The following is a 24727-nucleotide window of genomic DNA, read 5'->3' as shown; positions in this document are numbered from 1 at the left end:
TCCGTGTGTGCCTCAGTGATGAGAGGAGCACCCAGAGGTGCTAGATCTTTATGGGAGGGGTGTTGAAAATCCAGTTCAGCTGTGTGAGGTCTGTCCCCAGCTCACTGGATCCCTGCTTGGGCTTGGGTGCTGTGGTGTTTTGCCACCACAGGTACAGAAGAAACCGGGGCTGCCTGTGCCGAGCATCCCAACCAGTTAGCCTCACTGTGGCCACCTAGTGTCACCTGGGGTCGTGTTTCCAATGCCCAGCACCCAAATTCTGGCAACAGTTGGCTGGGCTGTGGGGCAGGGATGCACCCGGGCGATGGCAGAAATCAGTTATACCCCATGAGACCCACTGCCACCCTCAAGCCTGCTGCACTGGCCTCCAGCTTCCTGGGCAGTGGGGGCAAAGAAACACCTGCACAACGATGCCATCACTCATTAAAGGTTTGGTTTATTTCTGGTTTAAATCAAAATTAGTTGCTCTCTGTAATTACATTATATATAGATTTATAGAGACATTATAGAAAAGAATTTTTTGCTTTTTTTCTGCAAAAATCTGTAAATAAAAAATAAACGAAAACAAAAGGTCGCAGCTTCTGTGGGTCTGGCTGTCCTTCTCCTGCTCCTCCTGCCCCTGCCCTCCACAGCGCTTCCCAGCAGAACAGGAAAGGCTCTGGGCTGGGGCGCCATCTCACTAACATTCCCTACAGCCACAGCCGGGGAGGGACAGGAGCATGTGGAGCTGGAAAGAAGAAACACCAGCAGAATATATTAATATCTCATATTTTATTGAAGTCTGAGGACTCCGGGTGGCAAAGGGCAGTATCCCCATGGCCCAGGAAAAACAAACAGCATGGTGTCCCCAAAGTGCAGCTCCAGAAATCTGGTAGTCTCCATGCTGCTCCAAAAGCCAACAAGAAGGGGCAGGATGGGTGGGTGCGTGGTGTGGTATAAATAGCAATCAGAGGGTGGGTTGTGCAGCAAGTACTCCCCTGCCATGGGTGCTCCATTAGTGTGCGGCTGCAGCGAGCTGCCATGTGGGTGATGCTATGGTGCGCTGCCAGGAGCAGCACGGGCCAGGCAGCCACAGCCTGTGCCAGGCTGGTGCCCAGCAGCGCCTTGGCCCTCAAGGGATGGCAGAGGGGTTGCATGGTGTCTCAGAAAGCTGTGCTGGCCATGCTGGCTGGGGCAAAGATCCGCGGGAGGCTGTCCAGGGTCTCCTCCAGCCGCCGATGAGCTGATTTGCCATCTTCCCCTGCAAGCACATGCTGTGGTCAGGGAAGCAAGCTCCGGAAGCTCTGTCCTATTCCCTTACCCAGCCACCTTCCTTGGTCGTTCCAGGGAAATGTGGCTGATGTCAGGCAGAGCTAAGCCTGCATGCTGAAAGGCCACAGAGCGGAGAGCTCTCTTGTCCTCCTTAGTACACTCTTGGGCAGGTCCCAGCTGGGATCTGATCCCCAGAGCTCCTGGTGGGGATGTTGCACATCCTGTTCTTCAGCTGCCTGCCCTACCCCTGCTCACATGGAGGAGGGATTAGGGATCACTCATGTTTGGGCTGCAGGAGAGCCTGGCTTGGGGGAAAGGGGCCAGGGCTTGGGGCTCTGCCAGCTCCAGCATCTCAGACGGCTACGCGCATCTGCATACATCTTCTAGGCCCCTTCCAGTACCTAAAGGAGCTACAAGAAATCTGAAGAGGGACTTCTGACAAGAGCCTGTAGGGACAGGACAAGGGGAATGGCTTTAACCTGACAGAGGGGACACTGAGCTGAGCTCTTAGGCAGAAGCTCTTCCCTGTGAGGGTGCTGAGGCGCTGGCACAGGGTGCCCAAAGAAGCTGTGGCTGCCCCATCCCTGGCAGTGTTCAAGGCCAGGTTGGACACAGGGGCTTGGAGCAACCTGGTCTAGTGGAAGGGGTCCCTGCCTGTGGCAGGGGGTTGGAACTGGATGAGCTTTCAGGTTCCTTTCAACCCAAACCGGGCTGTGATTCTATGATTCACTGGACAAGGGATCCCAAGGGTTTCCCCAGGCACACACAGGGATGCATCCATCCATCCATGCTACAAGCTGGCTGTAGTCAGCACCCCCACCCACAGCAGCCATCCCCAGCAAGATGTGGTGACATGGACAATCTGCTGGGACATGGGACACGAGGCTTCTACGTGTGCTGGGTGCCACAGGGATGGCCTCTATGAACAGCCAAGACACACAGAATCCAAACATGACATGGCTGACAGGCTCTAAGACGGAGACATTCGTGATCAAAGCGGCCAGAGCGGGACAGGGGATGAGGACAGCTCACGTGTCCCAACCTGTGCAGCAGCTGCCGCGACCTGGAGGCCTAAAACCCCACTCAGATGGTTCTCTCAGTGCCATCTAGCAAATAACAAATGAAAACCAGGCTTAGTGCTCCATGGCCATAGCAGCCTGGCCCTCGCTGCCCACTGCCATCTTGCTGTTGCCTGGCAGAACTTGGGGCACGATGAGCCAGGATGCATGGGGGAGGCAGTGACCAGCCCAAGATACCCTCCTCCCATGGGCTCTGCTGGCACCAGGAGATTCCACTTGGGATAACATGTGTGGGAAGGGAGCAGGGAGGAGCAGCGGGACACTCACCACACAGCATCAGGCTCTGCTTGGCTGCCTCCCGCACAGGCTCCTTGTCGGTTTGGCACAAGTAAACCAGCTGCTCGATGCTTTCCTTGGCCTGCAGGAGAAGGGACAAGGGGTTCAGTGTGGCTGGCAGCAGGGACACAGCAGAGAGGAAGGCAGCACAGGGAGCTGCAGCCCCACGGTGCAGGAAAACCTGGTCCTGTTCCTTCCCTGCCCTGCCCCTGCTTGCTTCTCCAGCATATGTGGGGCAGCCCCAGCTCCTCTTATCAAGGTGGCTGGTGTGTCTGGAGCCACCAGCCACATGCAATTCCTCTGCTGCCTGCTCCGCACATCACTCTCACCTTCAGGCAGCCCAGCGCTGCACACCCTGCCACACGTGTCTGCATCTCCTCATCCTCCAGCTGCTCCAGGTAGCACACAAGGGCCTGGGGGAGAACGTGGGGGTCAGTGCCACCACCCTGCAGAGCCGGGGGTCAGCACCCACCTCATCCTTGGCTCCTCCAGCACATACCCGTTGTCGGAAGTGGGGGTTCTCTGCCAGGCTGCGCAGCTGGGCAGACACGGCGCTCACCACCTTGCTGTTGCCCTCCACAATCAGCAGGCTCAACGCCTTCAGCCCCTCCTTCTTGAGGCGGCCCTCAGGCATGCGCTTCAGGGCACGCAGCACCACGTCCTGGTCGTCTGAGTTGAGGTTCTGTGCCAGCATTGCTGTGGGGAGCCATGGGCTGAGCTGGGGTATGGGGAGCCCAGCTGCACTGCCCCCCTGCCACAGGGAACCCTGCATCCGTGCCTGGTAGAGATGACTCCACACAGGCTGCCAGCACATGGGGGCACCCAAGCCAAGGTGCTGCAGATGTACAGCAAGGGCCTGGGGTGCTCAGGAAGGCAGCACAGGTGTGGGCTGTGCACTGGATCAGAACAACTTGTCTATCCCAAGGATGGCAGAGCCTCTAGGGGACGCCCCAAGGCCACCATGGTGGTACTGCAGGGTGATCCCCTGTGGGGGATCCAGCACCCCATAGAGTTATGGGATAGTTCAAGTTGGAAGCTCATCTAGTCCAGTCCCCCTGCAGTGAGCATGGACATCCTCAACATCTGACACCAGGGTCTAGGGAGCATGAGAGGGCACCCACCTTCCTCTGCCAGCTCCATCATGTAGGTGTCGAGCACCAGGGTGCCAAGCGACTCAAAGTGGCTCCAGTACTGGAAGATGGTGATCTGCTCACCCTGGGCACTGCTGGGCCGCCGGGGCAGCCGCCGATTCAGCACATCCTCCACCAGTTTCACACACACTGCAGGAAAGGGCTGGGCTCAGGATGCGCAGCAGCCACGACCGCCCCTCTGCAGGGCTCCTGGCACCCGTAGGCCCTCACAAATGGTCACTGTGTGGGGCTGGTATCTCCCCAAACCCCTCTGTGCTCACCAGCGTCAGCCAGGCCAGGGTGCAGCTCATTGATGGGCGCTGCGTACTGTGTGCTGAGCACCTGCAGGAACCGCTCCACAGGGCAGGAGTAGACGTTGGGGGCCTCCACGCAGCGGTCCCAGAGGGGCAGCACGCCCTCCTTCCGCGTCGAGAACTGCACCACTGCAGGGACAGGCGCTGTCAAACACCCCAGGACACCCCACCACGTGCAGCCCCAGTGCGGCCCCCTCGCCTGTGCAGCTTTACCTTCAGCGGCAGAGGCCGCTGCTCCCGCTCGCTCCTCCGTGAGCTGGCACACCATCTCCAGAACCTGCGCCTCCCGCAGCAGCCTGTCCAGGGCGTACATCTCCTGGCACCGCAGGGGACCGAAGGTGCCCAGCTTCTGCAAGGCACAGCCAAAACGGGGACCTCATGGGCAGAGTTCACCACACGCTGCAGCAGGACACCCCTCAAAGGGGAACGCACAGCCCACCCCACACCTTCCATCCCCAGCACATCTGCCCCTGTGCTCACCAGCAGCAGGCGGTTGCAGTTGTTGAGGTGAAGCACCAGGGCCTTATCCAGGAACTCATTGCCGGTGCTCAGGGGATCGGTGCTGACCTCAGAGCCACTGCACATGCTGGTGTCATCTGCACCGGTCTCACCAGCGCTGGGGGCCCTGGTGCCTCGCTGCGGTCTGCCAGCCCTCCTGCAAGACGGGGGGAGATAGAGGCAGAGATCAGAATGGGAAACCTGGGCCTGGACGCTCCCCGGGGGAGTTCTGAAGGACCTACAGTACCACAGCATGAGGGCTGGGCAAACAAGCATGTCCCAGAGGCATAGGGCATGGGGGCAGACTCGCAGCCCAGCACCCATGGAGAGATGCAGGGTAGCACTGTGCCACCAGAATCATAGAAGCACAGACTGGCTTGGGTTGGAAAGGACCCTAAGATCATCTAGTTCCAACCCCCTGCCATGATGTGGGGGATGCCTCGCACTAGACCATATCATAAAAAGCCCTGTCCAACCTGGCCTTAAACACTGCCAGGGATAGAGTATTCACAGGCTCCTTGGACAGCCTGTTCCAGGGCCTCACCACCCTCACAGTAAAAAACTTCTTCCTTATATCCAGCCTAAATCTCATCCTGTTTCAGTTTGAACCCATCACCCCTTGTCCTACCACTACAGCCCCTAATGAAGAGTCCCTCCTCAGCATCCCTATAGCCCCTCTACAGATACTGGAAGGCTGCTATGAGGTCTCTACACAGCTTCTCTTCTCCAGGCCGAATACCCCCAACTTTCTTAGCCTGTTTTCAAATGGGAGGTGCTCCGGAAGGGCCAGATCCTGTTGCTTCTCGACCTGGACCTGCCCTCAACCCAGACCCACCCTGATGGGATGGTCTGAATGCTTGGCCACTCAGGCAGAGCTGGGCATCCCCCATCCCAACTGCCCCAGGGCTGCATCCTGCCCTGCGCCGCACCCCATGACCCTGCTGTGCACCTCTCATCTCGGAGAGGCTCCTCCTCAGAGCCCTCGGAATCCTCCATGTCCGAGGTGTTGAGGAAGCTGAAGCTCTCCAGTGCATGCTCCACTGTCAGGCTGATGCTGGAGGCCCGGCTGAGGAAGACTCCTTGCTTCTGCTGCAGAGGAAGGCATGGCGGGGTCAGATCCTGGCTCGTCAGCCAGACAACCCCACCTTCCGCATCCCCATCAGGAATCATGGAATCACAGCCTGGTTTAGGTTGGAAGGGACCTTAAAGCTCATCCAGTTCCAGCCCCATGCCACAGGGAGGGACACCTTCCACTAGACCAGGTTGCTCCAAGCCCCACTGAAGCTGGCCTTGAGCACTGCCAGGGATGGGGCAGCCACAGCTTCTCTGGGCACCCTGTGCCAGGGCCTCAGCACCCTCACAGGGAAGAGCTTCTGCCTAAGAGCTCAGCTCAGTGTCCCCTCTGTCAGGTTAAAGCCATTGCCCCTTGTCCTGTCCCTACAGACCCTTGTCCAAAGCCCCTCTGCAGCTTTCTGACAGCAAAATGGCCCCATCCCCATTATCCCTTGGCACTGCCACCAGAGATGGCTCCATCCCCCTTGTCCCCAGGTGCTGTCAGCCCTGTCCCCACAGTCCCCAGGCACTGCCATCCAGGACAAGCCTGTCCCCCCTTGCCTGGGTGCTGCGGGGAGCTCCTCACCAGCAACATCTCCTCCAGGTGCTTGAGCTCCCGTTCAAGGGGATGCAGCTCTGGGAACTGCCCCCGATAGTCATCCAGGGCCGAGCCCAGGAGGCTGATGGCCTCTTCCAGACCCGAATCCACCACCTTCCCCCGGGGCACCTCAGGGACACTGGCGGGCAGTGGTGTGGTTGTCACCGGGCTCTCATCCGTGGACGCTTGTGCTGGTGCCATGGGGACACCAGTGCTGCAGGCACCCCGTGCTGGCACCTGGCTCGGCACTGGCTTGGGCTCACTGGGGGTGGCCCATGCCGCAGAGGCACAAGGCTTGGCCTCAGCACCCCTGTCACGTGCTGGTGGCACTGCTGCCGCTGAGGCGCTGGGGACAGGGTCCACATCCTGCTCAGCAGTCCCCATATCCTGCGGGCTGGGCCCAAGCTCCCAGGGGCTCTCTGCAGCCTTGGCCTCCATTGTGGCATCCCCGCTGGCCTCACTGATGTGGCTCAGAGTCCGGGAGTAGGGCACATGCCCATTGGCCACCGCTTCCTTCTTGCGGCTGCCCGGCTCCTCTGGCTGGCTCTCAGCAGTGGCGATGCTGGCCCCAGTGCCAGGCTCAGCCTCCTGTGGCTGCTGGGAGAAGGAGATCTCGATGGCGGGTGCCGAGGCCTGCAGCTCTGGCTGCACTATGGGCTTGTGCACGGCGTGGCGGGCACTGCCGGGCAGCTGCGGGCTGGAGGAGTCGTCGGAGGACTCAGAGGAGATGGACCAGGCCGTGCCGTTCTCCAGCTCCTCCTGGCGCCGCAGCATGTTCTGGGGAGAGGGAAATGGTGTAAGGAAAGGTCTTTCTGATCCTATGTCTGCTTCCCTTCAACCGCGGGCACTCTGGCTCTGCCGGCATGGCTGCATGGCAGACCACGGCTGCCTCCTCCAGCCCCACATCTCACTGTGCACCGGCGGTGGCTCCAGCTCCACACACCCAGCCACATACCCTATTGAGCCCTGGGGTGCCAGTGGCTTCCCGGCATGGTGAGCAGCTCCAGCATGGCCATGATGGGATGAAACACTTGAAGCCAAGGCCACTACCCATCACGGCTGCAAGGATGGCGACTGCTGCAGTGCCAGCTCATGGCGGGCAGCACTGGCATCACACCAGTGTCATGCCAGTGATCACAGAATCACAGCATCAACTAGACGGGAAAAGAGCTGAACCAGTGCCACACCAACAGCATGTTAGCATCACACAAGCACCGTGACAGCATCGTGCTGGTGCCACGTCAGCACTGTCACAACAGTGCCATTACAGCACACCAGTGCCACTGGTGCAGGGACACAGACAAGCCTTCTACTCTCTAGTGCCCGGAGACAGAAGCAGGGCCAGCCTGTACAGCCCAGGCACCCCTAACTTGGGGACTGCCTCCCTTGGGACAGCCAGAGCCCGTCCTGGCAGGATCAGGTCTCTGGGCGCCAGTGATGGCTGGTGAGTAGGAGATAAGGAGCAGCTACAGCTACTGCAGGACGGGCACCGCGCTGGCTATGCTACGGGCTGGCTCCAGCCCTCGCACTTACGCGGCCCTGCTGCGGCCATCTCCCGAGCTCGCCTGAGGAGACATCGCCGCAGGAGCAGCTCTGAGACAGCTTCTCGAAGAGTGTCTCCTGAAAGATGTCCAGCAAGGACCAGCCATGCTTGTCGGCTGCCCGCCCAGGGCTCTCGGGCTGAGAGAAGAGGAGCTGTGAACACGGGAGGAGCAGGCACTGGTGCCGGGGTGCCCTGGCTGGACCGCTGGAGAGGAGCTGCCCACCCCTGTGTCACCCACTGGGACGTAGCCTGGTCACATCCCCTCGCAGACCCCTCCGTGGGCACCTCACTGAGCAGCCCTCAGCACTACACTTACATAGAAAGCCTGTTCCCGCAGGGATGGCGTGTCAGGCGGGCTCTGGTTGTAGGTGGAGAACCTCTTGTTCACTGTGGAGGCCTTGTTGACAGTGCTGGCTGCTGAAGGCTGGTCATCCTTGTCGAAGGGGCTGAGGAGGAGATGAGGGAGGTGAGGGCTGTGTGCCCTCCTTGGTGAACCTGCTCTACAGCAAGCAGTCCTCCAGGACCCCATCCAGCCCACCTCTGATTTTCCATAATTGCAGCCCAGTTTGGGGATGGGAGAGAGCCCAGGGCAGTCCACCTCTTTTCATACCGTGCCAGGCATCCCAAAGCCTGCCATGTGCCACCTGCAATCCCTGCTGGGATACTCACTTCCAGGTCACCTCCAGGCTGAGTTTGAGGGTGCCCAAGTCATTGATATCCACAGCCACTACCTGGGGTAGAGCTGCAAAGAGGTCCTTGGTCTCACAGGACACATTGCCCACCACAACATGGTTGGCCAGGCTCTTCAGCTCTGTCACCTGGAAAAGGAAGCGGAGGAGAGGAAGAGACGAAGTCATGGGCTCTGCTTTATACATGCTGTTCGCACCCATGCATTGTGCCAGGATTCACCACCACCAGATGTCCTCCTCCCACCCCAGAGGGGCTAAGGCTGGGTGAGGTCCTGGAGGGAAGCCCTGCAGGGTGATAGCTGACCCACATCATCCTTGCCCCCTTCTGCACGGTACCTTGATGGAGAGGAACTCGGTGACAAGGGGCAAGAAAACCATTTCCTCGCTGTCCCACACCTGCTTGCTGTTCACCTCAATGCGGCCACGCAGCTTCCACCTCTGCCGTCCGTACTTCATGAAGATCTGGGGGTGCAGGGGCAGGAGAATGGGGCAGACACATCACTGGGGTGATGAGTGCTCTCTGTGTGTCCCCAGGCATGGCCAGAGAGCCATGCCACCCAGCAATGCCCTGCAATGTGCCCTCCACACCAGCGCCCACCTATGCCCCCCAGACATCCCAAAGACCACAGGGAAAGAGAAGAGCAGATCCCAACCCGTACGGTCCCACCAACCTCATACTGGTCACCAGCACAAAGCCGGGCAAAGCCTGCAAGTCCTGCAAGAGAAGGTAGAGGGGCATGAGCAGGCAGCAGGCAGGGAGGCAGTGAGCCAGGGACGGAGTAGGGCTCTTTACCTTTCATCCGGACATGGAACTCGCCCAGCTGGCTCTCCAGCTCATTCTCCAACAGACACATGTTCTAGGGACAGAACAACAGGCAGCACCCATCAGCAGCCACCCATGGGCCCCAGCACCCTGCCAGCCCAGCCCAGCCCAGCACTGCCTTACCTCCGTGTACTCCTTGTAGCCCTTACTGGCCTCGGCCAGGCTCTCGCGTGCCTCCCGGCTGCCCGGTGAGCCAGTGCTGTAAGCCTTGACCATGTTGTGGGCTCCATCACGGAGCCGCCGCTGGATGCAGTAAGCCTCATAGAGCTCATCTATCTGCAAGGACAAGCCCGAGCTGTGGTGATGGGCAGGGCAGGGGGCACAGCATGGCCACCCCAGTGCTGCACCACGGTGATCCTGGTCCCCAGCTCTCACCTTGCTAGCGTGAAACTCCAGGCGACGCAGGAAGCGCTCAATTGACTTCACTTGCTGGAAAAGCAGAGGAGATGGTGTGAGCACAGTACAACCCCTCCATAGAGGAGCTGCAAGTCAGAATGGGCCCTGTTGCCTGTGCTGGAGCTGGGACAGGTCCTGGCCTCCTTCCCTGCCTGGGAAGTGCAGGGTGGCAGTGGCCGTGAGCAGAGGCTGTGCTTGCACCCATGTGCTGCAGCATCCTCCAGCCTTCTCTACTCTGGAGGGTCACCCAGGAGACAAGCCAGCCTCCAGGGTGCTCTTCTCCCACCTTCAGAGCTAATCCAGGCTCAGCACTCACCAGCAACAACTTCTGCTTGCAAGAAGCAGGTTACAAGCCCCTGCTCCGTCCCTGTCCAGACCCACCATGCCCATAGAGCCCCATCAAACCCCACAGGCTACAGGGCAGTGTAAGCAGAGAGGGGCTGGCAGCAGCATATCCCAGCTGTTAGGATGGGGGAGACAAAGGGGAGGGGGTACTGATCCCTCTTACCTTATCCAGATCATAGAGAAAGCCCTGGAGGAGAGAGGAGAGGGATAAGATGCAGCACAAAGCCAGTTCTGCCCATCCAAGGAGACGCAGCACATTGCACCCACCACCCATAGCATGTCCAGCACCCAGTCAGGGCTGGAGAGTGCATGACAGTAGGACAGCCCTACAACAGAGCCCAGACCAGCCCCTAACGTCTCCACAGAAGGGACACAGATGGACCATGAGCTGCCCCGGCTGTGTCCATCATCTGCCCAAAGCAGCATGCCCTATAAGGATCTTCCCAAGCAACACTCACCAGGCGTGAATTCCTCTTGGACTCACGGATCTGTGTGCTGAGCTTCTCCAGTTCCAGCTGGTGCACCTCCAGGTAGGCTCTGGGGGCAACCACACCATGGGGTCACGCTGGGGCGCCATGTTCAGGGCTCCTGTCACCCACTGCCCACACCAACCCACCATGCCTGGCCCTGCATCCTCACTCCCTGCTGCAGCGCTCAGGCAAGGGAGCCCATGTGTACCACTACATGGGATGTAGTGGGATGTGGCACCCCACACAGCTCTGGGACTGCACCCAGAAGACCTCGCACGTCCCTGCCTGGTGAGAGGAGAGAGCTGCCAACCCCAACTCACACGGCAGGCTGTCCCCATGCTCCTCAAGAACTCCCTGCCTCCCACCACCCGGCCATGGGGAGCCTCAGCACTTACGTCAGGCCCTTCTTGAGAGCTTCGTACACCTCGTCCAGGCGGTTGGGCTGAGGCACCTTGGGTGGGGGGGATTTGTGGGACATGGAGAACATCCTACTGACCCTGGAGCCAGTCTTGCGGGACACAGTAGGGGTGAAGGGCGAGAGGTTCCTGAGGAGAGAGGCAGGCGAATGGGAGTGCCTGGGGTTAGCACACAGCACCGGGGTCCTCCTTGGCGACCCAGCCTGCTGAGCACCTTGTCTCAAGACAAGAAGGAGGTTTGGGATGGAGGCCGGGTTGCCCAGATCTGCCTGCCTCTCCCAGGACTCCCAGTCTAACCAGTGGGACTGGGTGAGACAGGGCCGTGAGGCTGGGCAGTGCTGCCTGCACTGCATGCCTGCAACCCCCCCCAGTGCATTGGCTGGCCCAAAGCCATGGAAGGACAAGGAGAAACCCCACAAAAAGCTGTCAGTGGTGAAGAGCAGGGAGGTCAGACTGTCCCAGCAGGGTCCAATAGGCAGGCTATGGGGTAGTCTCTGAGAGGTGTAGGGGTCCCAGGTTGGGGGCAGCGGAAGCAAATGGAGCTGGCAGGAGGTGGAGCCAGGCTGTGTGCCCAGAGTGTCCCTGGAGACACCTCCAGCCCTCTGAAGGGGCCATGTTCTGCTCCACCCCAGCACTCCAGGTTGCCAGGCCTATGCAGATGTTCCCTGCAGTGTGGGCACTGTGGCAGGGTGACACATGCCACCATCAACTTGCAGCCTGCTACTGCATGCTCTCAGGGACAGGCAGGGATCCCAGTGGGTGGCAGCACAGGAGCATCCTGCAGACGGGCAGCCCTGTCACCCTGTGGCACAGTGCAGGACGTGGGGCACGGATATCCTCACGGATGCTACACCTCTGCAGATGTCACCAAACTCACAGCACAGAGCTGCCCACTGAAGGATGCCGACCCAGCACCGGGCCCCGAACACCACCCTTCCTGCCTTGTGCAATGGAGTCACTCCCAGCCCAGCAAGCAACTCCCTGCTCCAACCAACTCTTCCATTCTTCCTCCCAATGCATGGGAGACACCATAGACTCCTCAGCTCCCAGCCCTGGACTGGACTTCCCATCCTGTGTTTCTCTTCACAGGAGGAGCCACCAGAGCTCCCCGAATCACTTGGGGGGCAGAAATTAATATCTTGGCCTCTTCCCAAGCTAGAGCAATGGGTGAGTGTTTGATTTCCACTATCCCTCCTCATTTCTGTCCTCCAGGGCTCCAAAGGCATCACCCATAAGCATCTGCCCACTAGCCACTTGTCTGTGAGCATCCAAAATTAATCCCTCTTCCCTGTCCCCAAGCAGGCCCCTGTGGCAGGTACAGGTCTAGTGATGTGCTGGTGGTCTGGAAAGTGTCATTTGGCCCTGAGGCTGGACAGAACCTGGAGACAGCAGCCAAGCAGGACTGGAAGTCTGCTCCTAGGCATGGAGAGGCTCTAGCTGGGCTTGTGCCCACACAGTGAAGACGCCCATAGGCTGGTAAGGCAGATGGTACTGCTTTCCCCAGCCAGGGGGTGCACTGGGAGGTAAAGAGGCTGGCTGGGTGCTAGGAGAAGGGGTTAAAAGCATTAAAACCTGCAACTCAAAGCCTTGGAACACCCCCGTCCCAAGAACCACTGCTAGAGGATAGGCAGGAACTAGGGATGGTGCAGAGGAGGGTGGTGGGGATGAGCAGTGTGTGGGACGATTCTCACCGACGTGAGGTTCAGCAGAGAGGAGGAGGAGGAAGGGGATGGTGGGACCATAACATCACCAGCGGCCAGACAGGATGAGGAGGGACCGGCTGCTCCTTGCAATGCAGCTGATGGGCAGCCAATAAAACCTTTCAGCAACAGGTTTGAAGTGACCTGGAGGAACCTCTGATTCCCACCAGCACTCAAACCCCAACCTGGCCACTGCAGGATATCCAGGCCATCAAGACAATGCTTCAAAGCCACCTCAGCTCCTTCACTGCATCATTAAACATAATGAGATGGTCACAGGGAGGCTCTTCAAAGCTGGTGGTGAGCTACACTGCCCCTCCATGCTCTGATGGCATGGGCCGCAGGGTCCTCACCAGCCTGGGACACAGTACAGCCGAGGGTTCAGGTGATGGGCTCTCCCTCCCGTTTGACCTCGATGCTCATTACAGCCCCACCATGCAACATCCCCTGGGTACCACAAGGGTCCCTTGAGGGAGATGCCAGGACAGCGGGTTGGGAAGGTGCCTTGGGATGCACAGCAGGTCCCACCATCTGCCCCTGCCCAAGCCTGTCCCCATCTCTATCCCTCATGGCAGGCAGCATGAGCATTCATCTCCTACCTGAAGGGTCGGTCAGCTGTTGAGTTCACTCCAGCGAAAGACTGGCTCCTATTGATCTTGGTGACGAGGACACGGCGCTGCGGGCGCACAGACAGTGACATCGTTGAGTGTGACCTGGAGGGCCTCCCTGGCGGCACAAGAAAGGGGTGTCACCAGCAGCAGAGTGGGGAAACACACACGGCACTCATGGGCTGGGAGCCCTCCCTCCTGCTCAGCCCAGGGACCCTGCTGGTGCCACTGGCAGGACCTTGCTGTCCCTGAGGGACGCTACAGGTGCCCTGCCTTGGGTGAAGCAGGGCTGTGAACACTGTGAGCACTCAGCAAGGACAGACAGGGCCCTGCACAACAGGATCTAGTGTGAGGCACCCCTGCCTGTGGTAGGGGGTTGGAATTAGATTGTCTTCAGGTTCTTTCCAATACAAACCATTCCGTGATTCTACGATTCTGTGGCCCAGCTTGGCCCCATGGGAGCCACAGGAAGGCTGATGCCTAATGCCTTCCATGGCCCTTCCCAGACATAAACATGGCAAACTCTCTGCTGTGCCCCCGCCTTCTAGACACCTTGTCCCATGTCCCGCTGTCGCCTGTGCCACCTGTAGCAGGAAGGGTGCGGAGCCCGATCTGCCTGCCCAGCCCTTCGCTGTCTCCATGCTCACTTCCGCTCACTCCAGCAGCGAGGAGGGAAGCCCATGGACAACAAAGTGCTTTGGAAAGTCCCAGCCTTGCCAGGAGCTCTGTGTCGGGAAGGAAATGCAGAGCCGTTCCTGCCAGACCCTGGAAAGGCCGCACAAGCAGCACATGTCCAGCCCCATGGCTGCTGCAGCCCTGCCCTCTGCTCCTGGCGCTGCCAGAGACCCAGCTAGGCACCCTGCACTCACTGCTGGTGCCTGCCTGTCTCCCAGCAGACCTGGGGCATGGGCCTGCCTGCCACCACATCAGGACAAGCAAGGGGTTCTCCCCTTCTGCTCCTCTCTGGGGAGACCCCCCTGCAGTCCTGCATCCCGCTCTGGGGCAACAACACAAGAGGGATGTGGAGCTGTTGGAGTGAGTCCAGAGGAGGCCATTCAGATGCTGCGAGGGCTGGAGCAGCTCTGCTCTGGAGCCAGGCTGAGAGAGCTGGGCTGGGGCAGCCTGGAGAAGAGAAGGCTCCTGAAGGGGAGACCTGAGAGCAGCTCCAGTGCCTAAAGGGGCTGCAGGAAACCTGGAGAGGGGCTTGGGACAAGGGCCTGGAGGGACAGGACAAGGGGGAATGGCTTTAACCTGACAGAGGGGACACTGAGCTGAGCTCTTAGGCAGAAGCTCTTCCCTGTGAGGGTGCTGAGGCGCTGGCACAGGGTGCCCAGAGAAGCTGTGGCTGCCCCATCCCTGGCAGTGCTCAAGGCCAGGTTGGACACAGGGGCTTGGAGCAACCTGGTCTAGTGGAAGGTGTCCCTGTCCATGATAGGGGGATTGGAACTGGATGAGGTTTAAGGTCCCCTTCAACACAAACCAAGCTGGGATTCTGTGATCACAGGGAGCATTGCTGCAGGCCAAAGCCCAAGGCAAGAGCAGGGGCATTGGGAATCCTCCTGGCCCTGCCACCCCCAGCAGTGCCAGCTGGGCACATGGAGGAGCCCAGCTCACAGGGCTTGACACCAACTCAGTCCCTTTGTCCCTGCCATACTCCTAAAGCTGAGTTGAGGGCCTGGGAGCCAGCAGCTGACAGGTACGATCCCACACAGTGCCCAGCAGTCACACACCATGCCAGGGAAGTCCAAGCAGGGTGCTCAGGCACACAGTGTCCCAGCTCCCACCCCAGCATGGTCAGCAGTGAGCCCCAGCCCTAGTAGCACCAGGGACCACACAGGGATGCAGGCATTGCCGTGGATCCCGCTGCAATCCCCATTCCTTCCCCTGGCACAACAGGAATAAGCCCAACTCGAATCAGCACAGACCTGCTCAGCTGCCGGTGGGCACCGCTCCGGTGCTGTGCTGCTCGGTGTCCTGCAGCCATGCTGTCACCTCCCTTCACACCAGCCTGGGACAGGCATTCACAGCACCCGGGATGAGCCAGGGGTCCGGAGCCAAAGCCAACCACTACTACAAACCTCTGTCCCAGCAGAGCTGGGATTCAGCAGATCCATCTGCTTCCCCCTTGGCACTCGAGTCCTAGCACAGCACCAAGGAGCTGCTCGGTGCGTCCCGCTGCCTTGGTGCTAGTCCATCTCGTTTCCAGGACAACACTGTCCCAATTAAGCTCATTAGGAGAAGCTGTAATCCCTGGCAGCCAGGCTGACCTGCAGGGCCTGGGCAGATTACCCTCTGCAGGGCAATTTAATCTGCTCCCCACTGAGCGAGCAAGGCCCATGGCACCAGTACTTGCGGCCCCAGCTGGGCATTACAGCCAACCATCTATAGGGAAAGGTAAGCACCAACCACCCCTGAGACCATGCTCTCCACAAGTGGAGCACGTCAGAGCTCCTACGGGGTGAGTACAACCCTGCCAGCCCATTCTCCAATCCATGTCACAGTCTGGGGACACAGAGAGCTCGAAAGAGGGAGCCCACACAGAGCAGAAGGATATGAGAGCATCACAGGGTATCTCAGGGGGACAAGGGAGCTGGAGGGGCTGCAAGGGACCAATGCCCCTGCACAGCTCCACAGGAGAGCCAGAGCAATCCCCAGCCACTCACCCAGGCACCCCGGAGGCTGGGTTGTGCTCCAAGGCCGCCGGGGCCCCTGGGCTGGCACAGGGAGCAGTGCCATGAGCCTGCTCACAGGACCCCGCTCTCCCCCAAACACCCCTCAAACCCAACCAGCCGCCGGTGGATGCAGACCTGAGTCAGCAGCAACAGACGGTGCAGCCCAGTGCCAGGTCCTGCCAGCACCAGCCTATCTCCACAGCACCCTGCAGCTCACCCCCTGTGTCAGAACCCCAAAGTCCCTTCCAGACAGAGAACACAGACAGGCAGGAGCCGGGTGCCAGAGGTCAGCGCCGCCTGCATGAGGCAGGGCATGCAGGGTGTGGGGTCTGCACTCCTGGCACCCTGGGCTCATAGCGGAGTGAAAAACCCCAGCGTGGTGCATTCCTGACATTACCAAGATAAGAGGTACCTGGTACGGGCGGCACAGCCATCCCCCGTGGTAAGCAGAGCCTGGGGCACACTTGGAAGGGGCTGCTGACCACCACATCTCACCCAGGCTTACTGGGAAGCTGGCACTGGGCACAGTCATGTCCCTGCCATGTGCTGAGCCCCAAGCACATCCCTCCCTCTCCTGACAAGGAGCTGCATAGCTCTTGCCCCAGATGTCCAGTCCCTGCTCCCCCACCACCCTCTGACCTCAATTAGGACCTTCACGCTAACAAAGCTGCCTCCCAACCGAGCTTGTCACCTTGCTGTGCCTGCGCTGCAATCCCAGGAATCCGTCTGTCTGTGCGTGCTCGGCCAGCGCTGCCCGCGGGCACTGCCCAGGAGGACACAGCAGCACCCAGATGTGGGCAGCTGGATGGGCAGCACGGCTCAGGGTGCTGGAGCCCACCCTGGGGCTCCCCAAGCCCGGTGCCGGCTCCCTCCTCTCTCCTACTCCTGGCTCTCTGGAGATGATTGGGATCCCAAGAATGCTGGTCGGAGTGGTGGAGGGGGCAGTCCGACCGGCTGGGTTAGTCCCAGCTGGTTTCTGTTTCCGACACTCAGACACCAGCCCCAGGTCGCTCTAGCGGGTTTATCAACACTGCCCTGGTCGAGACGCCTCAGACTGGCTCCCCCTCAGCCCTGGGACCAGCATCTCCCATAACATCACCCACCGGAGGACAATGCATGGAGTGGCCTAACCAGCACCCCCGACCCCGGGAAGCAGTGCCCACAACCAGCCAGCAGCACCCCAAGAGGGGCTGGGCTGTTGCCCCCACACTGTGGCCCTGTGGCCACCTCCCCAGCCACAGTGGGGAGGACAGGGCACAGCAGCCATGGGCTGGTCCATCCTGCCTGCGGTGTCTGTGTCCAGCTGGGGTCCCTCCTCCCCACACCAGCACCATGACCCTTGGGTGCACGGTCGGGATGGCCTGGGGAGCCCGTGAACTCGTCCTGCAGCACAGCCCGGCCGCTGCATCCGTGTTTGCACAGCTGTGTCCCCACCGCCTGACCCAGGCCCCCTGCCAGCCCTTTCCGGCCCCAGCACAAGGCTTGGCCAGCTCTCGGCATGGGCTGGAGCGGCTCTTCCCTCCCACCACCTCCCATCCCTCCCCGGCACGCAGGACACAGGCATCCAGGGATGCATGCCATGGTCACAGGGAGCCTGGGAGCCGCCTCTTCCCTGACCTCCTCACGCTCTGCCTCACATCCTCCAGTGCCAGGTGAGGAGGGGGACTGGGGATTCTGGGGAATGGGATGAGTCAGTGAAGGGAATCCCAGCTCCTCGTTACTCACCCGGGAGAGAAACTCCCGGCCATAAGGCTGCAGCCCCAGCCAGAGCAGGGTATGGTGGTGTGGGGGCCGGCAGCAGGATCCACCCTCACAGCTGTGGGAGGCCACTGGCTCCTTGGGCCAAGTGGGAGGGCGGCAGGAAAGGGAAGGAGCTGCGAATGGGAAGAATTGGAGGAAGTGCTTATTTACCCCACGGAGTATCCCTGAGGAAGGGCAGGGCACGGCGCAGGCAGACACTCACAGCCGCCTCCCACCCCAGCACCCATCCCGTGGGATCCCATTAACAGAGCAGTCTCTAAGCCCCAAACTGTGATCCAAGGACGTGGCCGCTGCTGGAGCTGGGGGGTTCCCCAGTGCCTTGTTGAGCTCCAGCCCTGTTTTCTAAGGCAGCTCCTGAGAACCAGCCCAGGACCACCATGGCCCCAGTGAAACGGGTCCCCCACCAACAAAGACACAGATGAAGCACCCAGCCAGAATCCCAATGGCTTTTAAGGCCCTACTAGATGGGACTGCAGCCTCACACGAAGACAAGACCCTGCTCCTGAATGGGCTGTGACGCCTCTCATAGATGCTGAGATCCTCTGGGAGGATCCAGAGGTTGGCATAACCTTGCAAAGGTCCCACATTCCACCTTCACCCCTGCCTGCTCATCCCAAGGTGCTCTGCTGGGTACCAGTAGCTTCCCCTCCACAAATCCTACCCGGGCAATTTGGTCCCCGTGTATGAAAACAGTTCCAGGACCCCCCATTCTGCCCAGTTTCCCTGGGAATACCATGCTGGGGATGCTCAACATGGAGCCAGGCTGTTCGTCTTCTTTAGTATGGCCACACATAAGACATGGGAGCACAAGGGGGAGAAAACCGATTTGGTGCTGTGGCATTGGGGGTGCTTTGCCCAGGCATCCGTGGCCCCTCTCCTGCCTGGAGATGCAGAGCCTGGGCCCTACCCTCCCATGGACACCCCTTCACGGCATCCTGCAGTGACAACAGTGTCCCTTGCGGGTGCCGGGTACCCACATCCTTGGTGCCCCTGGCACGGAGAGCTCTCCTCCTGGGAAAGCCGCTCACCCTAAAAGCCCACACCCCCAGCCCGGCTGTGTCACAACCAGGGGTCCCCCGATGCCCCGCGCTAGCTGGGAAGCTCCGTACCTTTGGGTCTGCCATTCATAGCGGGCTGCGGCAGCAGGTCCCCCTCGGGCTGGGGTCAGCGTCCGCCTGCGCCTCTCTCATCCCGTCCGTCTGTCCGTCCGCCCATGTGCAGGCCCCCCCGGGCTGTCTCCTCCCACACTTCCCCTGCCCAATGGCTTACATCACTGCCAAGCGCGCAGCTCCAGATGGGAATCGGGGATGGGAGGACAGAGGACGGGAGGGATGGAGGGATGAGGGATGGAGGGATGGAGGGATGAGGGATGGAGGGATGGAGGGATGAGGGATGGAGGGATGGAGGGATGGAGGGATGAGGGATGGAGGGATGAGGGATGGAGGGATGGAGGGATGAGGGATGGAGGGATGGAGGGATGAGGGATGGAGGGATGGAGGGATGGAGGGATGAGGGATGGAGGGATGAGGGATGGAGGGATGAGGGATGGAGGGATGGAGGGATGAGGGATGGAGGGATGAGGGATGGAGGGATGAGGGATGGAGGGATGGAGGGATGAGGGATGGAGGGATGGAGGGATGAGGGATGGAGGGATGAGGGATGGAGGGATGGAGGGATGAGGGATGGAGGGATGGAGGGATGGAGGGATGGAGGGATGGATGCCTGTCCCCCTCAGACGGAGGGGGGCCCACTGGCACTGGCTGCTCCAGAACAGTGGCACCCAGTGGTTCCCCATCCTTCCCTCCCCACCACCCCACTGGGGAAACTGAGGCACAGGGGCACGGCTGGGGGCCACCCTGTGGGTCACTGCAGTGCAAACTCCCCCCCAGCCCCTCTCCAGGCTGCTTTAAAGCAGAGTGAAGAGCAGGGCTGCTGTCAGACCCCGGGATGGGGGGATACAAGACTGCTGTGGGTTTTCCATGGTGTTGCATCCCCCTGGCACACCCATGGGAAGCCTGCAACACTGGGGAAAGGTTTTCCTTGCTCATATATCCCCAGTTTGTGTCACCAGTGTCTCCAAAGCCTTGGAGGCGCCAGCTTCAGCCAGGACTTCCTCGCAGGGCTCCTCAAACTGCTGAGCGCCATTCCCACATGGGAGCAAGGGTGTCACACAATCCAGGGGGTGCAGCTCACATGAGGCAGCATGGCAAAGCCACCTGCCCTCCATGCCAATCCATCAGCACCTCCCAGCACCACAGCTCACTGGTTAGGGCACAGGGATGCCCTGAACAACCAGGGGACTTTGTGGCACAGATGTCACTGCCCTCCAACACTATCAGTCCCTGCACAGGTCCCAGTCCTGGGGTACCCAGGCCTGCACCCCCTCCAGCTCAGATGCAGGAGGCTGGAGCAGCCAACTCCATGCAGGCTGGGACCAGCTGCTGTCACCACGTCACTGAAGCAGGAAGAGCCACCTCCCTCCATGCTCCTTTCCTGTTTGCTGCTGCTTTTAGAGCAAGGTCAGGCCAGGTTCAAGAGGAAAAGCACTGCAGCAGAGGCTTGGGGGTGCTCACGGAGATGGGGTGCTCCCAGACACAGTTACCCCCCTGCCTAGGGGGTGACACAGCCGTGCCGCTGCTCCCCCAGCCCAGAGCTGGTTCACTCCTCACTGGTCCCTATAAAGGATGGGCCCAGCACACTGCAGGGGAGGACCTGTGCTTGGGGTCCCTTGTAGGGTGACATGGCTCCCCTACCATGGGCACCCATGCATAGCCAGCCACAGTCAGGCTTGCCACCAGAGTGCTGGTCTCAGGGCACCCTCTCTCCTGGTGCCTGGGTGGGTGTCTCGGTGGGTGCTCACATGGGTGCATAGCACCAGCCTCGCTGGGAGAGCACTGGGAAGAGCTGGTTTGCTGCATCCAAGGAAAAACGATCTCAGCACTGGCAAAGGGCTCCATCTTGTCACCCACCTGCCTGCAGCCTCCATGCCAGTGTCATAGAATCACAGACCAGTTTGGGTTGGAAGGGACCATAAAGTTCCAACCCCCAGCCACGTGCGGGGACCCCTTCCACTAGACCACGCTGCTCCAAGCCCTGCCCAAGCTTGCCTGTGTGTCATGGAGGGGAGCCAGAAGTCCAGCACACTGCAAACCATGCTGTGGGGGGGACCCATCTCCACCCCAGCCTTCAAGAACTTACATGAAGACCGTGTCTCCTCCCTTGCCTGGTCAGGATGCATCCCCCTGCCTCTCCCCACCGATGGGAAGAGCCCCAACCCAGTGGCTGCCATGGGCAGGGAACCACCACCCAGTTTTCCACCTCTTGCTGCTTCTCCCAGGGAAAAACATCACTCCTGGCACTGACCAGCCTTCTGCAAAGCCTCTGCCGCAGCACCGGCCCATGCCAGCTCATTTGTTCTCATTAAAGGTTAATGAGAAAGCCCTGCTCAAGCTGCCAGAGCCACATCAGAGCTGTTCCTCAGTGCCACAAAGGGATGTCCAGGCTTCCCTACCAGAGGGGAGGCAGCTCACGGGGACTCTGCCTCTCCATAGTCCTGCCCGCAGCCCCAGTGCAGGCAGTGCAGGCAAGCTCCATGGGACATCACCACCCTGGGCATCACCCATGGGGAGACCACCAGGAGCAGGCAGGAGGTGAGGGCTGTGTATTCAAAGGGTGGCAGAGGGTGCTGGAGGAAGACACGGGTGTATAGCACCCAGCAGCACCCTGCAGGGCTCTTGGCTGTGACACCCTGCCAAGGGAGGACAGAGGGAGGGCACGAGCTGTGGCAGCACTGCCAGGGCCTGGGCAGTAATCAAATTAAATGGATATCCATGGCCTGGCTGGAGACAGAGGATGGATGAAGGGAAGGGGACAACTGGGTGCCAGTCACTCTCTGGATGGTCCAGCACCTCTGGTGGCTGCCTCCACCTGTCCCATGCAGCAGAGATGGGGGTACAACACCCCAAGCACATGTCCTCCATGTCATGCCCTCCTCTCACCAGGCCTGGGGAGCTGCCCCAAGCATCCCAACCGTGACAGCTGAACATGCAAACAAAAGCCTCCATGGGCAGCAGTGCTTAGATACGCATGTTCCAGCCACGCAGAAGGAAAACCCAGGCACCTCAGGACAACATTCCCACTCCCTGCCCTCTCTGGGGTTCAGGACTCGTGTCTCTGAGACCCCACATCCTGCCAGCACTGAGGCCTGGGGAGGTTCCCCAACACCTTCCTGGTGGCCCCAGCACCACCAGCACCAGGACTGTGTCCACCCACCCCGGGAAGTGGCCACCGCCAGCCCCAGGAGTGCGCACCCCTGCCGGCACCAGCACCAAAGACCAAGGTGATGTGGAAGGTAATTCAGGCTGTTCGTGGACAAGCACAACACGCACATGTGTGTGACTGGGAACGTCAGTGCTGCTGGGAATGTGGCATGGCGGGGCACAGGCAGCCTCGGTGGGTGCACGGTGGGCAGAAGGCACTGCTGGCCAAAAGCGGCACATGGGCACCAGGCTGCTGAGGGGCCAAAGAGCTCCTGGCCAAGGAGGGCACAAGGTGACCGTTCTGTCAAGGGGACAGGATCCCAGGCTGGTTTGGGTTGGAAGGGACCTTAAAGCTCATCCAGTTCCAACCCCTGCCACAGACAGCGACACCTTCTGCTAGACCAGGCTGCCCAGAGCCACATCCAGCCTGGCCTGGGATGTCTCCAGGGATGAGCCATCCGCCAACCTCTCTGAGCAACCTGGGCCAGTGTTTTACCACCCCAAATGTACATTTCTTCCCCACCTCCAGCCTGAACCTCCCTCTTTCAGTTTAAAACTGTCAGCCCTCATCCTCCCGCAGCAGGCCCTGCTATAATGTCTCCCCCAAACAAGACCCACTGCCGTGGCTTGAATTCACATTCCACCACTGTGAATGACCAAGTGACTTGTGGCCAGGCAAGAGCCACCCATGTTCCGGGAAAGCCAGGTCCTAGAGCTGCAGTTGTCCATCCCGCACCACAGGGCTGCAGCTGACCTCTCTGGCTTTAACTTTTGCACAAACCAGCTCCAAAACCTCCCAGCAACCCAGTGCCGCAGATCCTGTGTGAGCTCTGTCCACAGCGTTGATGCCCCGAGGGCTGGAGAAGGACCAGCCCTTGTGCCAAGGCAGGCTCAGCCCCAGCAGGGCTGGCACCAAGGCAGCGGCAGCATCCCTTGCCATAGAGGCACCAGGGCCGCAGCAGCCTCCAGCCCTCCCCCCTCATAGCGTCCCAACACGGCAGCAGAAATAGAAGCGATATAAATGGCAGCCCTATAAATAACCCCAAGCACGAGGCAGTGAGCTCGTCCCAGCCTGGCAATAGTCTCAACCCATGCTGAGCCAGGCCTTGGGCTGCCTGCGCTGTTCCCTGGGGACCCCAAACACCAGCTCCCTTCACACAATGGGTCTGCCAGGTCCTGTCCTTTAAGCCAGAGCCATGGCAGGAGCTCCGGTGCCCACCGAGCCATGGCCCCTCGTGCAGGCTGGAGCTCAGCATCTCACCCATGGGAGATGTCCCTGTGCCACTGCTGAGCTCTTCTTGGGGTAGCTGCAGGCACTGGATGATGCTTGACCCACAGCAACCCAGACTACAAAACTCCTGAGTGCTGGCCAGGAGTCTCAGGCCCCCACCCTGACCACTGTCCCTGACCACTGCAGATTCACAGTTATCCCCCCGGTCGCAGCCTAACACCCACCTCATTGTTGCCCATCCCAGCCCCCGTCCCTGCCACATTCCCACTTCAGCCCCATCATGTTGTGTCCTCCTTGGGGGCTCAGCTGCCACCACACCACCTCCCACCACAGCTGCGGGGAGGCTGTGGTGATGCACTGGGGACCCCCACCCACTGAGAACCGGCAACGCTGCTGCCGACCAGCCCTTCGGTGCCTGGTTTTGGTGGCGTCATAGGATGACGCCCCAACCCTGCTTGGGGACACAGCACCGCTGCTCCTCAGAAACCAGCCGGGAGCTAGGTCCTTGGCCAAAACAGGGTTTACAGGAAGGCGTCAAGTCTTCCCAGTGGCCCCTGTAGTCTCCTTTGGGAATCCATCAAAGCTAAAACCCACTGAGGCTGTCTGCAACCCCTGGGATGGCTGGAGTGCAGCAGGGAAGGAGTTAACGTTGTGAGGCCTTCCCAAGCACTTCTTGGCAGGCTGGGGAGGGCTGGGAGATAGAAGGATCCGGCCAGCAACAAAGCGAGATCTGTCTCATTAATTCCTCCGAGCATTCCTCCCTCTGTCACCCGGGAGGAGGAGGCAGCACGCAGCTGACACCGAGCGCCCAGGGCCCGCAGGAGACCCCCACCCCGGGGTGCTGTCACCCCGCGGGGGCGATGGCGGGGAGATGGACGCAGCCTCTCCCCCGCGACTTTTGGCTCTGGCGTCGGGCAGGCGCTCGGGCACGGCCCTACATGGACACGGGCGGCTTCCCCCTGCCCAGCATTCCGGAGGGATACGAGGAGGGCAGGGCAAGGCTCCTCTGCAGACAAGCGGCCCCATCCCAAACCCATGAGCAGAGCAGTGAGCCCCGGACAGGGGCTGGGCGCGACACGGGGTGACACTGGGCGTGGGACTGGGTGACACTGGGTGGGGGATGCTCGCCCCGATATCCCGGTTCCGTCCCCGGGTGCCTCCGGGCCCTGCCGCAGGGTGCGGAGCTGCCCTCGGAGCCGCAGGGCGACGGACGGGTCGGAGCAGCGGAGCCTCGGCCACGTCCCCGTCCCCCCTCGCCCGCTGTCACTGAGCTGTGGGTGCCCACCCGGGGCTGGTGGCAGGCGGCGGCATGGCCCCCCCCTCAGGGTGTAACCCCGCTAACGCTCCCAGCCTCGCTCCCCACTGACCCCACTGTAACCGGTGTCTCCCCGGCGGCGCGGAGGTGCCGGTGTCACTCACATGTCCCAGGAGAGGCGGGGGGCGATGCGCGGGGCGAGAGCGGTCCTGGCTCGGTGCATCCCCTTTGTTCCACTCCCATGGACGGGGAGCAAGCGGGGAGTTCGTGCAGGCTCTTGGCAGCGCCCACCCCGGCTCTCTCCATGGAAACGCGGGAGCCATGTGATTTCGGCAGGAAACCACGGAGCAGCCAGCGCCA

General features: G+C 60.6%; 1 protein-coding gene across 1 annotated transcript; it reads right to left on the bottom strand.

Moving 5' to 3' along the window:
- Positions 1-416: 416 nt before the first annotated feature.
- On the bottom strand, positions 417-24727 carry RIPOR1 (RHO family interacting cell polarization regulator 1). Its single transcript, XM_061375914.1, is given in 25 exon segments — positions 417-1240; positions 2598-2688; positions 2936-3019; positions 3106-3302; positions 3728-3886; positions 4018-4179; positions 4264-4399; positions 4531-4705; positions 5498-5637; positions 6188-6976; positions 7733-7879; positions 8059-8188; positions 8412-8560; positions 8768-8893; positions 9103-9146; positions 9225-9288; positions 9378-9530; positions 9630-9712; positions 9715-9762; positions 9765-9978; positions 10159-10182; positions 10454-10532; positions 10861-11010; positions 13181-13307; positions 24532-24727. Coding segments are annotated over 25 exon segments (3711 nt in total). The 5' UTR covers positions 24674-24727; the 3' UTR covers positions 417-1142.

The sequence above is a fragment of the Neopsephotus bourkii genome, unplaced genomic scaffold (genome assembly GCF_033783945.1).
Source record: "Neopsephotus bourkii isolate Nb327-2 ecotype Australia unplaced genomic scaffold, CSIRO-AGI_Nbou_v1 NB_1680, whole genome shotgun sequence".
Taxonomy (NCBI): Eukaryota; Metazoa; Chordata; class Aves; order Psittaciformes; family Psittacidae; genus Neopsephotus; species Neopsephotus bourkii.
This window is presented reverse-complemented; position numbering and strand designations above follow the sequence as displayed.